Here is a 15,129-nt window from a genome sequence, read left to right on the forward strand (position 1 = left end):
CATCCAAACGGCTTTCAGCGCAGCGTCCAAACGGCTTTTATCACAGCATCCAAACGGCTTTTAGCGCAGCATCCAAACGGCTTTCAGCGCAGCGTCCAAACGGCTTTTATCACAGCATCCAAACGGCTTTTAGCGCAGCATCCAAACGGCTTTTAGCGCAGCATCCAAACGGCTTTTAGCGCAGCATCCAAACGGCTTTTATCACAGCATCCAAACGGCTTTCAGCGCAGCATCCAAACGGCTTTTAGCGCAGCATCCAAACGGCTTTCAGCGCAGCGTCCAAACGGCTTTTATCACAGCATCCAAACGGCTTTCAGCGCAGCGTCCAAACGGCTTTTATCACAGCATCCAAACGGCTTTTAGCGCAGCGTCCAAACGGCTTTTATCACAGCGTCCAATCGGCTTTTAGCGCAGCATCCAATCGGCTTTTAGCGCAGCGTCCAAACGGCTTTTAGCGCAGCGTCCAAACGGCTTTCAGCGCAGCATCCAAACGGCTTTTAGCGCAGCATCCAAACGGCTTTTAGCGCAGCGTCCAATCGGCTTTTAGCGCAGCGTCCAAACGGCTTTTAGCGCAGCGTCCAAACGGCTTTCAGCGCAGCGTCCAAACGGCTTTTAGCGCAGCATCCAAACGGCTTTCAACGCAGCATCCAAACGGCTTTTAGCGCAGCATCCAAACGGCTTTTAGCGCAGCATCCAAACGGCTTTTAGCGCAGCATCCAAACGGCTTTTAGCGCAGCATCCAAACGGCTTTTAGCGCAGCATCCAAACGGCTTTTAGCGCAGCATCCAAACGGCTTTTAGCGCAGCATCCAAACGGCTTTTAGCGCAGCATCCAAACGGCTTTTAGCGCAGCATCCAAACGGCTTTTAGCGCAGCATCCAAACGGCTTTTAGCGCAGCATCCAAACGGCTTTTAGCGCAGCATCCAAACGGCTTTTAGCGCAGCATCCAAACGGCTTTTAGCGCAGCATCCAAACGGCTTTTAGCGCAGCATCCAAACGGCTTTTAGCGCAGCATCCAATCGGCTTTCAGCGCAGCATCCAATCGGCTTTTAGCGCAGCATCTGCCTCTGTTGTCATGTTGAAATGACTGGAAACGGCTCTTCTCTGAGGCTGGGTGCTCGTGGTCGCCTTCAGAGACGCCGGCTGTAAGATTCTGACTTTAACCTCACAGAGAACGCCTCTGCTGCTCCTAAGGAACTCCCACTTTAAAACTCATCCAGTTCAGAGTGTTCCTCCGAGTGGTTTCACTTGTTTTTGAAGTGCTGACTCAGCTGACCTGCGGCAGCTCAGACTGAACCTCCTGCTGATGTCGCCTGTTTCACACCTGGAACATCAGATTAAAGACTTGTAGTGTGACCGTGGCTGAACGGGGTCACATGACCAGCCCAGTACCGGCTGTTTAGAGATGGAAAATGTTTTTTAAATGTCAAACCAATCACCACTCAGTCTGAGCTTTATTTGGGAGTCCAGCCCTGAATCAGAACCTGGACCTGGACTGTAGTCTGAAAGATCTTTTAGAAACTTGTTAATGCTGCTGTTGTACAATTAAAAATGGAATCCTGTGCTTATTTCTGGTTGTTTCTGTGTCTCTGTGACAGCTGAGCCTGGATCAGTTCTTCAGCTCAGTTGGTCTTAAACTCTCTCTTTACTTCTGCGATCATCAGGTTTGATTTCTTCGTTCCTCTCAGGACATTCAGCATGTTTTAGTGAATGAACACAGTCTGAAAAATAAAGTTAAAACTAAAACTCAGTTACATTTAAAAGCATCAAGTCAAATAGATCTTTATTTTCACAGCGTGTGGTTTGTAATATTAACTCAGAATTTACACAGATGAGGGAAACTCAATATATCCAAACAGATGGCTGAAATCTAAATTAGAAAATAAAATTAGAAAATTACGCTGTTTTATTGTGAAGGGGTGATATCCCGCAGCACGACTTCCGGTCGTTGTGTAAACATTAAAGATGGCGGCGTCCTGTGCGTCTCGCGCCGTGCTCAGGCGGACTCTGAGCAGTTTCAGATGGTCTGGAGGACACAGGTCAGTTACCCCTCGCACCAGCCTCCGTTCAGAAATCGTCTGATTTTACTCCGCGTTACCCGGCTGTGGTTTGTGTTTATCAGCTGTTTACTGACGCTACACTGCACCAAACTCCATTCAGAAAACTGAGGCTTTTGACGTCCTTTACACCGAATTCTTACGTTTTCACGCAAATCAGGGTAGAAAGCACACCTGTACAGGGTTTTATTGTATCGTTCTGCTGCTGAGATAAAAGAATATTTCATGATCCCGTCAGTGATCAGTAACTGATCATCATGAAACGGAAACACTCTGAAAGTGTAACATTCAATGTGATTTGGTTGGTAACGCTGATATTTAGGACACGGATCTCTAATTTATGGCGTTTACCTGCTGACATCACCAGCAGCAGTCACGTGACTGACCATGCTGAGTCGATTTAATGCAGCAAGAGGAGTTGATCCTGAAAAGGGCAGAAGTGAAGGTTATGTCACCTCCTCAGGTACCATTACACCACGGGTCAGCGTGTCCCTGTGACATCAGAGGCAGGAGACCGCTGGGCATGCTGGGTAACTGCCAACAGACATGATGCCTCAAGCAGAGGCTTTCAGAGCGAAGGAAGAGGAGGAAAACCACTCCTGTGGGCAGCTGTCGGTAAGTCAGTCCCACCAAACTCCATTCAGAAATCAGTGGATTTAACAGCCACGTGCCTGTACACCTGTGTGCTCGTGTGCCTGCAGCCTTCTCCCTGTTCGGCAGCTCTGAGGAAGACAAGCGAGATGAAGCTCAGAAGAAGGAGGATGAGATGGTCCTGCTGCTGAAAAAGGCCAAGGTACCAAAACCCAGACTAAGCCAGAACCAGTGATACAAGCCCCTGTGGAAAGAGCTGCAGCAGTAAAATGGTGTGGTGGCACTGATGTTCATTTCTGGTTCAGTACTGGTTCAGTGCAGGTTTAGTACTGGTTTAGGCCTCTTTCAGCTCTGGTTCAGCTCTGGTTTAGTGCTGGTTTAGGCCTCTTTCAGCTCTGGTTCAGTACTGGTTCAGTACTGGTTTAGTGCTGGTTTAGGCCTCTCTTTCAGCTCTGGTTTAGTGCAGGTTTAGGCCTCTTTCAGCTCTGGTTTAGGCCTCTTTCAGCTCTGGTTCAGCTCTGGTTTAGGCCTCTTTCAGCTCTGGTTTAGTGCAGGTTTAGGCCTCTTTCAGCTCTGGTTCAGTACTGGTTTAGTGCTGGTTTAGGCCTCTTTCAGCTCTGGTTTAGTGCAGGTTTAGGCCTCTTTCAGCTCTGGTTCAGCTCTGGTTTAGGCCTCTTTCAGCTCTGGTTCAGTACTGGTTCAGTACTGGTTCAGTACTGGTTTAGTGCTGGTTTAGGCCTCTTTCAGCTCTGGTTCAGCTCTGGTTTAGTGCAGGTTTAGTGCAGGTTTAGGCCTTTTTCAGCTCTGGTTTAGTGCAGGTTTAGGCCTCTTTCAGCTCTGGTTCAGCTCTGGTTTAGGCCTCTTTCAGCTCTGGTTCAGTACTGGTTTAGTGCTGGTTTAGGCCTCTTTCAGCTCTGGTTCAGTGCAGGTTTAGGCCTCTTTCAGCTCTGGTTCAGTACTGGTTTAGTGCTGGTTTAGGCCTCTTTCAGCTCTGGTTTAGTGCTGGTTTAGGCCTCTTTCAGCTCTGGTTCAGTGCAGGTTTAGGCCTCTTTCAGCTCTGGTTTAGTGCTGGTTTAGGCCTCTCTTTCAGCTCTGGTTCAGCTCTGGTTTAGTGCAGGTTTAGGCCTCTTTCAGCTCTGGTTTAGTGCAGGTTTAGGCCTCTTTCAGCTCTGGTTTAGTGCTGGTTTAGTGCAGGTTTAGGCCTCTTTCAGCTCTGGTTCAGTACTGGTTTAGTGCAGGTTTAGTGCTGGTTTAGGCCTCTTTCAGCTCTGGTTCAGTACTGGTTCAGTACTGGTTTAGTGCTGGTTTAGGCCTCTTTCAGCTCTGGTTCAGCTCTGGTTTAGTGCAGGTTTAGTGCAGGTTTAGGCCTTTTTCAGCTCTGGTTTAGTGCAGGTTTAGGCCTCTTTCAGCTCTGGTTCAGTACTGGTTTAGTGCAGGTTTAGGCCTCTCTTTCAGCTCTGGTTCAGCTCTGGTTTAGTGCTGGTTTAGGCCTCTTTCAGCTCTGGTTCAGCTCTGGTTTAGTGCAGGTTTAGGCCTCTTTCAGCTCTGGTTTAGTGCAGGTTTAGGCCTCTTTCAGCTCTGGTTCAGTACTGGTTTAGTGCAGGTTTAGGCCTCTTTCAGCTCTGGTTTAGTGCAGGTTTAGGCCTCTTTCAGCTCTGGTTTAGTGCAGGTTTAGGCCTCTTTCAGCTCTGGTTTAGTGCTGGTTTAGGCCTCTCTTTCAGCTCTGGTTCAGCTCTGGTTTAGTGCTGGTTTAGGCCTCTTTCAGCTCTGGTTTAGTGCAGGTTTAGGCCTCTTTCAGCTCTGGTTTAGTGCAGGTTTAGGCCTCTTTCAGCTCTGGTTTAGTGCTGGTTTAGGCCTCTTTCAGCTCTGGTTCAGCTCTGGTTTAGTGCAGGTTTAGGCCTCTTTCAGCTCTGGTTTAGTGCAGGTTTAGGCCTCTTTCAGCTCTGGTTCAGTACTGGTTTAGTGCTGGTTTAGGCCTCTCTTTCAGCTCTGGTTCAGCTCTGGTTTAGTGCTGGTTTAGGCCTCTCTTTCAGCTCTGGTTCAGCTCTGGTTTAGTGCAGGTTTAGGCCTCTTTCAGCTCTGGTTTAGTGCAGGTTTAGGCCTCTTTCAGCTCTGGTTTAGTGCTGGTTTAGGCCTCTCTTTCAGCTCTGGTTCAGCTCTGGTTTAGTGCTGGTTTAGGCCTCTTTCAGCTCTGGTTTAGTGCAGGTTTAGGCCTCTTTCAGCTCTGGTTTAGTGCAGGTTTAGGCCTCTTTCAGCTCTGGTTTAGTGCTGGTTTAGGCCTCTTTCAGCTCTGGTTCAGCTCTGGTTTAGTGCAGGTTTAGGCCTCTTTCAGCTCTGGTTTAGTGCAGGTTTAGGCCTCTTTCAGCTCTGGTTCAGTACTGGTTTAGTGCAGGTTTAGGCCTCTTTCAGCTCTGGTTCAGTACTGGTTTAGTGCAGGTTTAGGCCTCTCTTTCAGCTCTGGTTCAGCTCTGGTTTAATCATGGTGTAGTTTTGTGTCTTAGCTAACTGGTACTGACAGCTGTGTTTGTTATAGCTCAGCATGTATCGCGGGCAGCTGCAGGCGGCCTCATCCTTCCTCCATCAGGCAGTCGCTCTCGCTCATCAGACCCACAACAACCAAGCCATCATCTACACCTACAGTCAGGTAAACGCTCACTAAAGCTCTTGAACACCAACAATAAAGCTTTTCCTCCCCGCTTATTTCTCATCCTCTTCCTCTTCAGATGGCGAACCTGGCCTACGTTCGGGGGCAGCTGGACAGTGTGAGTATTGTCCAATCACAGCTCAGATGTAACAATGTAAACAGTGAGATGACAATTTCATTTAAGGTTTTGCTTTTTTTATTGTTAATAATCAAAGTTTTCACCCATCAGTTTGTGACTTTGCTGCTGCCTTTCTTCTTCTGTGGTTTCCGTTCAGACGGCTCATGTTGCATATGTTTGTCTGGTCTCTGCTATCAGCTGATATCACCCTCTGTTCCTCTTCCTCTCAGGCAGAGAAACTCTTCAAAGCAGCCATGAGCTTCATGTTAGCAGGAGGAACCCCACAGGTAAGCTTTAGCCCACCTGGATATAAACAAATAAACCCTGCAGCATCACCTGTCTTCTTGTTTGTTTCAAGGACGACAATGCTGTCATCGAGATGTCTCTGAAACTGGCCACCATCTATGTTGAGCAGAACAAGTAAGAGGCAGGGCTAACTGATGAACTTACAGGAAGGCCCGGGGTCACTGAGTTCACTCTGTTTGTTTGTTTGTTTGAGGGTGGAGCTTGCAGAGCATGGTTACAAGTTCTGTACAGAGTCTCTGGAGGCAAAGCTAGAGAAACACAAGGAGCTGCAAGAAGAGGAGAAGACAGGTGAGACAGACAGGTGAGATTCACAGAAGCAGGTGGTTTAAATGCTGTTCATAACTTGTTTTGTTGTCTTTGTCAGAGGATCAGGAGTCTCTGAGGAAAGAGACCCGCCTCCTGCTCGGGCTCTGTTTGGACTCACGAGCTCGATATCGAGCATCAACGCAACACCTGAACCTGGCTGGACAGGATTACCAGAGTGCCCTGAACATTTGCCGCCAGGAACAGGGAGAGACACACCCACAGGTAAAGAAAACACCCACAGGTACAGGCACACCCACAGGTACAGGCACACCCACAGGTACAGGCACACCCACAGGTACAGGCACACCCACAGGTACAGGCACACCCGCAGGTACAGGCACACCCACAGGTACAGGCACACCCACAGGTACAGACACACCCACAGGTACAGGCACACCCACAGGTATAGACACACCCACAGGTACAGGCACACCCACAGGTACAGACACACCCACAGGTACAGGCACACCCACAGGTACAGACACACCCACAGGTACAGACACACCCACAGGTACAGGCACACCCACAGGTACAGGCACACCCGCAGGTACAGGCACACCCGCAGGTACAGACACACCCGCAGGTACAGACACACCCACAGGTACAGACACACCCACAGGTACAGGCACACCCACAGGTACAGGCACACCCACAGGTACAGGCACACCCACAGGTACAGACACACCCACAGGTACAGGCACACCCACAGGTACAGGCACACCCACAGGTACAGGCACACCCACAGGTACAGGCACACCCACAGGTACAGGCACACCCACAGGTACAGACACACCCACAGGTACAGACACACCCACAGGTACAGACACACCCACAGGTACAGACACACCCACAGGTACAGGCACACCCACAGGTACAGGCACACCCACAGGTACAGACACACCCACAGGTACAGGCACACCCACAGGTACAGGCACACCCACAGGTACAGACACACCCACAGGTACAGGCACACCCACAGGTACAGGCACACCCACAGGTACAGGCACACCCACAGGTACAGACACACCCACAGGTACAGACACACCCACAGGTACAGGCACACCCACAGGTACAGGCACACCCACAGGTAAAGAAAACGCATCCGCAGGTACAGACAGGTACAGACACACCCACAGGTACAGGCACACCCACAAGTACAGACACACCCGCAGGTACAGGCACACCCGCAGGTACAGACACACCCACAGGTAAAGAAAACGCATCCGCAGGTACAGACACACCCACAGGTACAGGCACACCCACAAGTACAGACACACCCACAGGTACAGACACACCCACAGGTACAGACACACCCACAGGTACAGGCACACCCACAGGTACAGACACACCCGCAGGTACAGGCACACCCACAGGTACAGGCACACCCACAGGTACAGGCACACCCACAGGTACAGGCACACCCACAGGTACAGACACACCCACAGGTACAGACACACCCACAGGTACAGACACACCCACAGGTACAGGCACACCCACAGGTACAGACACACCCACAGGTACAGACACACCCGCAGGTACAGGCACACCCGCAGGTACAGGCACACCCACAGGTACAGGCACACCCACAGGTACAGGCACACCCACAGGTACAGGCACACCCACAGGTACAGACACACCCACAGGTACAGACACACCCACAGGTACAGGCACACCCGCAGGTACAGGCACACCCGCAGGTACAGGCACACCCACAGGTACAGGCACACCCACAGGTACAGACACACCCACAGGTACAGGCACACCCACAGGTACAGGCACACCCACAGGTACAGGCACACCCACAGGTACAGGCACACCCACAGGTACAGACACACCCGCAGGTACAGGCACACCCACAGGTACAGACACACCCACAGGTACAGGCACACCCACAGGTACAGACACACCCACAGGTACAGGCACACCCACAGGTACAGGCACACCCACAGGTACAGACACACCCGCAGGTACAGGCACACCCACAGGTACAGACACACCCACAGGTACAGGCACACCCACAGGTACAGGCACACCCACAGGTACAGGCACACCCACAGGTACAGACGGGTACGGACACACCCACAGGTACAGGCACACCCACAGGTACAGGCACACCCACAGGTACAGGCACACCCACAGGTACAGGCACACCCACAGGTACAGGCACACCCACAGGTACAGACGGGTACGGACACACCCACGGGTACAGACGGGTACGGACACACCCAGAAGTATTTGATCCACATGTAAATAAAATAAGTATTTGATCACCTACCAACCAGCAAGAATTCTGGATCTCCCAGACATGTTCGTTGGTCTTTAAGAAGCCTTTCTATCCTCCACTCATTACCTGTATTAATTGCACCTGTTTGAACTTGTTACCTGTATAAAAGACACCTGTCCAAACACGCAATCAATCAGACTCCATGGGCAAGACCAAAGAGCTGTCTAAGGACACCAGGGACAAAATTGTAGACCTGCCCAAGGCTTGGATGGGCTACAGAACAATGGGCAAGCAGCTTGGTGAGAAGGCAATAACTGTTGAAGCAATTATTAGAAAATGGCAGAAACTCAAGATGATTGTAAATCTCCCTCGGACTGGGGCGCCATGCAAGAGCTCACCTGGTGGAGTATCAATGATCAGAAAGGTGAGGAATGAATCCCACACGGCGCCCAAGGTCTCCCTGCTCAAGCACCTGTCCAGGCCCGTCTTACGTTTGCCTGTGACCATCTGGATGAGCCAGAGGGGGCATGGATGAAGGTCATGGGGTCAGATGAAACCAAAACAGAACTTTCTGGTATAAAAAAAGGATGAGTACAATCTCAAGAACACCATCCCAACCGTGAAGCATGGGGGTGGAAACATCATACTTTGGGGGTGCTTTTCTGCAAAGGGCAGCTAAGGAGTGGCTCCGTAAGAAGCATTTCAAGGTCCTGGGGTGGCTTAGCCAGTCTCCAGACCTGAACCCAATAGAAAATCTTTGGAGAGAACTGAAACTCTGTTTTGCCCGGCGACAGAAAAGATACGTATGGAGAAGTGTGTCCAAACCTGGTCCGACCAAAGCTTTCTCTACCAAATATTAACTTTTATTTTTCTATTGTATCAAATACTTATTTTATGCAAGAAAATGCAAACTAATTATTTAATAATCATGTGATTTATTTAGTAGATTCTGTCTCTCACAGTTGAATTGAACTGGGGAAACGGTGTTTGCCTACAGGTGCACAGGTTTTAAATCTCTCTCTAAAAGGTTTTTTGTATCTCCTGCCAGTCTCTGGTTCTGATGAGTGACCTGGCCACCATCTTGGACCTGCAGGGTCGCCATGACGACGCCCTGGAACTGGTCCAGCAGGCGGTGGACCTGAGCCGCTCCGTGGGGCACCCAGACCAACACGTGCTGCTGGGAAACATGGCGGGCATCCTTCTGCACACAGGTGAGCACAGGTGGAAGCTCTGAGAGTCCCACCGGTCCTCAGGTGGTCTGATCTGATCTGTCTCCACAGGCCGGCTGGACGACTCGGTCAGGTTCTACAAGGAGGCTCTGGGTCTGGCTCAGCAGGCCGGGGACCAGGGATCTGTGGAGAGAATCCAGGAAGGCCTGAAGGAGGTGAAGAAGAGGAGGAGCCAGGAGACGAAGGAGGAGACTGCGCAGTGACTTTGACGGTGGTCCAGATGTGTCCACATCTCCAGAATCTTGTTGTGACTCCCAGTGTGTTAATAAGTTCCCCATGAAGGTCCCGGTGGGATCCCAAAGATTCAGAATACTGTACCTTTCTGCACTCTGTGGTGGTACCAAAATACAGCCGGCATGTGAACCCGAACCTGTGTCCTGTGTTTTTGTTTGAACCGCTTCAGGTGCCCGTGGGTGCAGGTGCCCGTGGGTGCAGGGGCCCGTGGGTGCAGGTGCCCGTGGGTGCAGGTGCCCGTGGGTGCAGGTGCCCGTGGGTGCAGGTGCCCGTGGGTGCAGGTGTGCAGGTGCCCGTGGGTGCAGGTGCCCGTGGGTTCAGGTGCCCGTGGGTGCAGGTGCCCGTGGGTGCAGGTGCCCGTGGGTGCAGGTGCCCGTGGGTGCAGGTGCCCGTGGGTGCAGGTGTGCAGGTGCCCGTGGGTGCAGGTGCCCGTGGGTGCAGGTGCCCGTGGGTTCAGGTGCCCGTGGGTTCAGGTGCCCGTGGGTTCAGGTGCCCGTGGGTTCAGGTGCCCGTGGGTTCAGGTGCCCAGGTGCCCGTGGGTGCAGGTGCCCGTGGGTTCAGGTGCCCGTGGGTGCAGGTGCCCGTGGGTTCAGGTGCCCGTGGGTGCAGGTGCCCGTGGGTTCAGGTGCCCGTGGGTGCAGGTGCCCGTGGGTGCAGGTGTGCACGAGGTCATATCGATGCAACGTGTGCGCTGTTCCGTGCAGGTTGTACTTCCCGTGTGACAACAGCTGCCTGCGTATGAAGCAGCGTCCGACTGTCACAGGTTGTGTGGTCCACATCACCTCATATCACACCAGAGTTTTTGGTCATTTCCGCGCACGGGGAGCGCGCATGAATGTAGTCACTACGCGCCGCCTGATTACAGCGTGCAGCAGTCATAACGCCATCATAAATCAATGAGGAAACCACACGTTAAAGCAGGTTCAGGGGATGGTTGGAAAGGATTCTGACGGCAGGTTCCCACGGGAACTTCCTGCTGTTTACTGAAGATTTCAGAGGGAAAGCAGCCGAAAGACTACAAACAGCAATTAACACTCTGATGTGCTCACAGCGTGGGAACAACACCTGCAGGAGGTGCAGGGAACAGGACCTGCAGGAGGTGCAGGGAACAGGACCTGCAGGAGGTGCAGGAGGTGCAGGGAACAAGACCTGCAGGAGGTGCAGGGAACAGGACCTGCAGGAGGTGCAGGGAACAAGACCTGCAGGAGGTGCAGGGAACAGGACCTGCAGGAGGTGCAGGGAACAGGACCTGCAGGAGGTGCAGGGAACAGGACCTGCAGGAGGTGCAGGGAACAAGACCTGCCTGCCTTCAACAGGAGGAGAGGAGAGGAGGCAGGAGAGGAGAGGAGAGAAGGAGGCAGGAGAGGAGAGAAGGAAGCAGCAGAGGAGAGGAGGAGGCAGGAGAGGAGAGAAGGAGAGGAGAGGAGAGAAGGAGGCAGGAGAGGAGAGGAGGAAGGAGAGGAGAGAAGGAGGCAGGAGAGGAGAGGAGGAAGGAGAGGAGAGAAGGAGGCAGGAGAGGAGAGAGGAGAGAAGGAGACAGGAGAGGAGAGAAGGAGGCAGGAGAGGAGAGAAGGAGAGGACAGAAGGAGACAGGAGAGGAGAGAAGGAGAGGAGAGGAGAGAAGGAGGCAGGAGAGGAGAGGAGGAAGGAGAGGAGAGAAGGAGGCAGGAGAGGAGAGAAGGAGGCAGGAGAGGAGAGAGGAGAGAAGGAGGCAGGAGAGGAGAGAAGGAGAGGACAGAAGGAGACAGGAGAGGGGAGGAGAGGAGGCAGGAGGCAGGAGAGAAGGAGACAGGAGAGGAGAGAAGGAGGCAGGAGAGGAGAGGAGGCAGGAGAGGAGAGAAGGAGGCAGGAGAGGAGAGAGGAGAGAAGGAGACAGGAGAGGAGAGAAGGAGGCAGGAGAGGAGAGAAGGAGAGGAGAGAAGGAGACAGGAGAGGAGAGAAGGAGAGGAGAGGAGAGGAGGAAGGAGAGGAGAGAAGGAGGCAGGAGAGGAGAGAGGAGAGAAGGAGGCAGGAGAGGAGAGAAGGAGAGGACAGAAGGAGACAGGAGAGAGGAGGCAGGAGAGGAGAGAAGGAGACAGGAGAGGAGAGAAGGAGGCAGGAGAGGAGAGGAGGCAGGAGAGGAGAGAAGGAGGCAGGAGAGGAGAGGAGGAGGCAGGAGAGGAGGAGGTAGTTCTGTGATGATGGCATGAGAACAAGATGCTGATTAAATGAACATCAACACACACCTGTGGGACACACACACCTGTGTGGGACACACACCTGTGTACAGACACACACACCTGTGTGGGACACACACCTGTGTACAGACACACACCTGTGTGGGACACACACACCTGTGTGGGACACACACCTGTGTACAGACACACACACCTGTGTGGGACACACACACCTGTGTACAGACACACACCTGATGGGGACACACACCTGGGACACACACACCTGGGACACACACACCTGTGGGACACACACACACCTGTGGGAAACAGGTAATTACTGTTGTCAGTTCAGAGCAGGGAAACAGCTTCGCTGCAATAAAAGCAGCTGCAGGCAGCAGGTTCTGTTTCTGCTGGACCGCTACGACTCAGCACACTAACCAGGTAAGAACATACACACCTGTCCGAAGGAGGGGTTCTGGGAGGTTCTGGAAGGTTCTGGAAGGTTCTGGAAGGTTCTGCTCGCTCATCAGCGATGGTTCTGACCCACACTGATTGGTGCTGCTCCAATCTGCAGCTCAGGTGAGGATGATCCAGATGGAGGTTCTGGTTCTGGTTCTGGTTCTGGTTCTGGTTCTGGTTCAGGTTCTGGTTCTGGTTCAGGTTCTGGACACACGCAGAGGTCCCGTTCCTCTGTGGTTGCTCTGGTGTGTGAGAGCTTTGGGTTTTGGGTCAGTTAGTCGGGAGCAGAAAGTCTTCATTACTCCAAACAGCAGAGGTTCTGGTTCTGAACCGTGTGGGACGCCACAGAACCTATCTGTGCAACAGGAAGCAGGCTTGTGCTCGTGCATGTGCTCGTGCACGTGCTCGTGCACGCTCAGGACGGGGGATTTTTCTGTAGCTAGGCTACTTTTTCTAACTGCCTCTGTGTGAACCGGACTCACTTGGAACTGACTGAGTTAGACTGAAGTACTGTTGGTTTTAATTTGGTGCAACATAAATAAAACTGAGTAAAAACCGGAGCTCAGCCTGTTCCACCGGTTAGATCAGCGCCACCTTCAGGTCACTGCAGGTCACTGCAGGCCTGTTCCCTCTGATCAGCGCCACCTTCAGGTCACTGCAGGTCACTGCAGGCCTGTTCCCTCTGAACAGCGCCACCTTCAGGTCTCTGCAGGCCTGTTCCCTCTGAACAGCGCCACCTTCAGGTCACTGCAGGCCTGTTCCCTCTGATCAGCGCCACATGATCAGGATGGCAGGTGGCGGTTACCTGACTGTGTGACATCATTGGTGATGTCACTGGAACCAGACGGTGGTCTGTCTGCAGCTGTGTGTGCAGCCAGGGGGCGGGGTCTGTTCTTGACTGACAGTTTGGTTTCCATGACGACCCTCAGCTGATCAGGTTGCAGTAGAGAGTTGGACCTTTCCTCGTTCACTCTGTCTCTGTCTGCCTCCCATTCTCCTCTCTGCTTTCAGCCCCCAGCCTCTGCCTCCCCCTGTCTCCCCCCTCCTCCCCCCTCTGCCTCCCCCCCCTCCCTCACCCTTCTGCCTCCCCCTGTCTCCCCCCTCCTCCCCCTGTCTCCCCCTCCTCCCCCTGTCCCCCCCCCTCTGCCTCCCCCTGCCTCCCATCTGTCTCCCCCTCCTCCCCCCTGTCTCCCCCTCCCCCTCCCCCCCTCCTCCCCCCTCCCTCCCCCCTCCACCCCGTCTGTCTCCCTCTGCCTCCCCCTCCTCCCCCCTCCCCCCCCCCTCCCCCTCCCCCCCTCCTCCCCCCTCCCTCCCCCCTCCTCCCCCTCCCCCCCTGCCTCCCCCCTCCTCCCCCTCCCTCACCCGCTCTGTCCCTGGCGGCTTCAGCCTTTGCATTATAATTCCTCCTTTGAGCTGCGAGGACGCTGAGGGAAGCTCCAACTCCTTCCTGTTTCTCACAGTGACTGAAACTGAACCAGCTCCCATGGAGCTGCCGTGGTCGGTTCTGTAGAACTGTTTGGAGCAAACAGAACCTGATGCTATCGGTGGAACCTGCCGTGGTCGGTTCTGTAGAACAGTTTGGAGCAAACAGAACCTGATGCTATCGGTGGAACCTGCCGTGGTCGGTTCTGTAGAACAGTTTGGAGCAAACAGAACCTGATGCTATCGGTGGAACCTGCCGTGGTCGGTTCTGTAGAACTGTTTGGAGCAAACAGAACCTGATGCTATCGGTGGAACCTGCCGTGGTCGGTTCTGTAGAACTGTTTGGAGCAAACAGAACCTGATGCTATCGGTGGAACCTGCCGTGGTCGGTTCTGTAGAACTGTTTGGAGCAAACAGAACCTGATGCTATCGGTGGAACCTGCCGTGGTCGGTTCTGTAGAACTGTTTGGAGCAAACAGAACCTGATGCTATCGGTGGAACCTGCCGTGGTCGGTTCTGTAGAACTGTTTGGAGCAAACAGAACCTGATGCTAACGGTGGAACCTGCCGTGGTCGGTTCTGTAGAACAGTTTGGAGCAAACAGAACCTGATGCTATCGGTGGAACCTGCCGTGGTCGGTTCTGTAGAACTGTTTGGAGCAAACAGAACCTGATGCTAACGGTGGAACCTGCCGTGGTCGGTTCTGTAGAACAGTTTGGAGCAAACAGAACCTGATGCTAACGGTGGAACCTGCCGTGGTCGGTTCTGTAGAACAGTTTGGAGCAAACAGAACCTGATGCTATCGGTGGAACCTGCCGTGGTCGGTTCTGTAGAACAGTTTGGAGCAAACAGAACCTGATGCTATCGGTGGAACCTGCCGTGGTCGGTTCTGTAGAACAGTTTGGAGCAAACAGAACCTGATGCTATCGGTGGAACCTGCCGTGGTCGGTTCTGTAGAACTGTTTGGAGCAAACAGAACCTGATGCTAACGGTGGAACCTGCCGTGGTCGGTTCTGTAGAACAGTTTGGAGCAAACAGAACCTGATGCTATCGGTGGAACCTGCCGTGGTCGGTTCTGTAGAACAGTTTGGAGCAAACAGAACCTGATGCTAACGGTGGAACCTGCCGTGGTCGGTTCTGTAGAACAGTTTGGAGCAAACAGAACCTGATGCTATCGGTGGAACCTGCCGTGGTCGGTTCTGTAGAACAGTTTGGAGCAAACAGAACCTGATGCTATCGGTGGAACCTGCCGTGGTCGGTTCTGTAGAACAGTTTGGAGCAAACAGAACCTGATGCTAACGGTGGAACCTGCCGTGTCATCATCGTGACCTCAGGATCCTTCCTGAACTCTTCCTCACGGGACGGACAGGATGATGATGGAGGT

The 15,129-nt window shown here is 53.0% G+C and overlaps 1 protein-coding gene across 1 annotated transcript; it reads left to right on the plus strand.

Annotated features, from left to right (window-relative positions):
* Positions 1-1,931: 1,931 nt before the first annotated feature.
* ttc19 (tetratricopeptide repeat domain 19) lies at positions 1,932-9,838 on the plus strand. The gene is made up of 11 exons (XM_072364205.1): positions 1,932-2,039; positions 2,521-2,672; positions 2,759-2,850; positions 5,182-5,292; positions 5,372-5,410; positions 5,641-5,697; positions 5,769-5,830; positions 5,910-6,004; positions 6,081-6,244; positions 9,295-9,457; positions 9,527-9,838. Exons 1-11 carry the CDS (start codon positions 1,966-1,968, stop codon positions 9,676-9,678), a joined length of 1,161 nt encoding a protein of 386 aa, XP_072220306.1. The 5' UTR covers positions 1,932-1,965; the 3' UTR covers positions 9,679-9,838.
* Positions 9,839-15,129: the final 5,291 nt, after the last annotated feature.

Source organism: Leuresthes tenuis, unplaced genomic scaffold (assembly GCF_036924035.1).
Source record: "Leuresthes tenuis unplaced genomic scaffold, fLeuTen1.0.hap1 SCAF_14, whole genome shotgun sequence".
Lineage (NCBI taxonomy): Eukaryota > Metazoa > Chordata > Actinopteri > Atheriniformes > Atherinopsidae > Leuresthes > Leuresthes tenuis.

Excerpts from the sequence above, each read along its gene's own strand:
- ttc19 (XM_072364205.1), top strand. The coding sequence starts at position 1,966 with ATGGCGGCGTCCTGTGCGTCTCGCGCCGTGCTCAGGCGGACTCTGAGC. Across the intron at positions 5,411-5,640 it reads TTCGGGGGCAGCTGGACAGT|GCAGAGAAACTCTTCAAAGC; the intron begins GTGAGTATTGTC and ends TCTTCCTCTCAG. Across the intron at positions 6,005-6,080 it reads GCAAGAAGAGGAGAAGACAG|AGGATCAGGAGTCTCTGAGG; the intron begins GTGAGACAGACA and ends TGTCTTTGTCAG.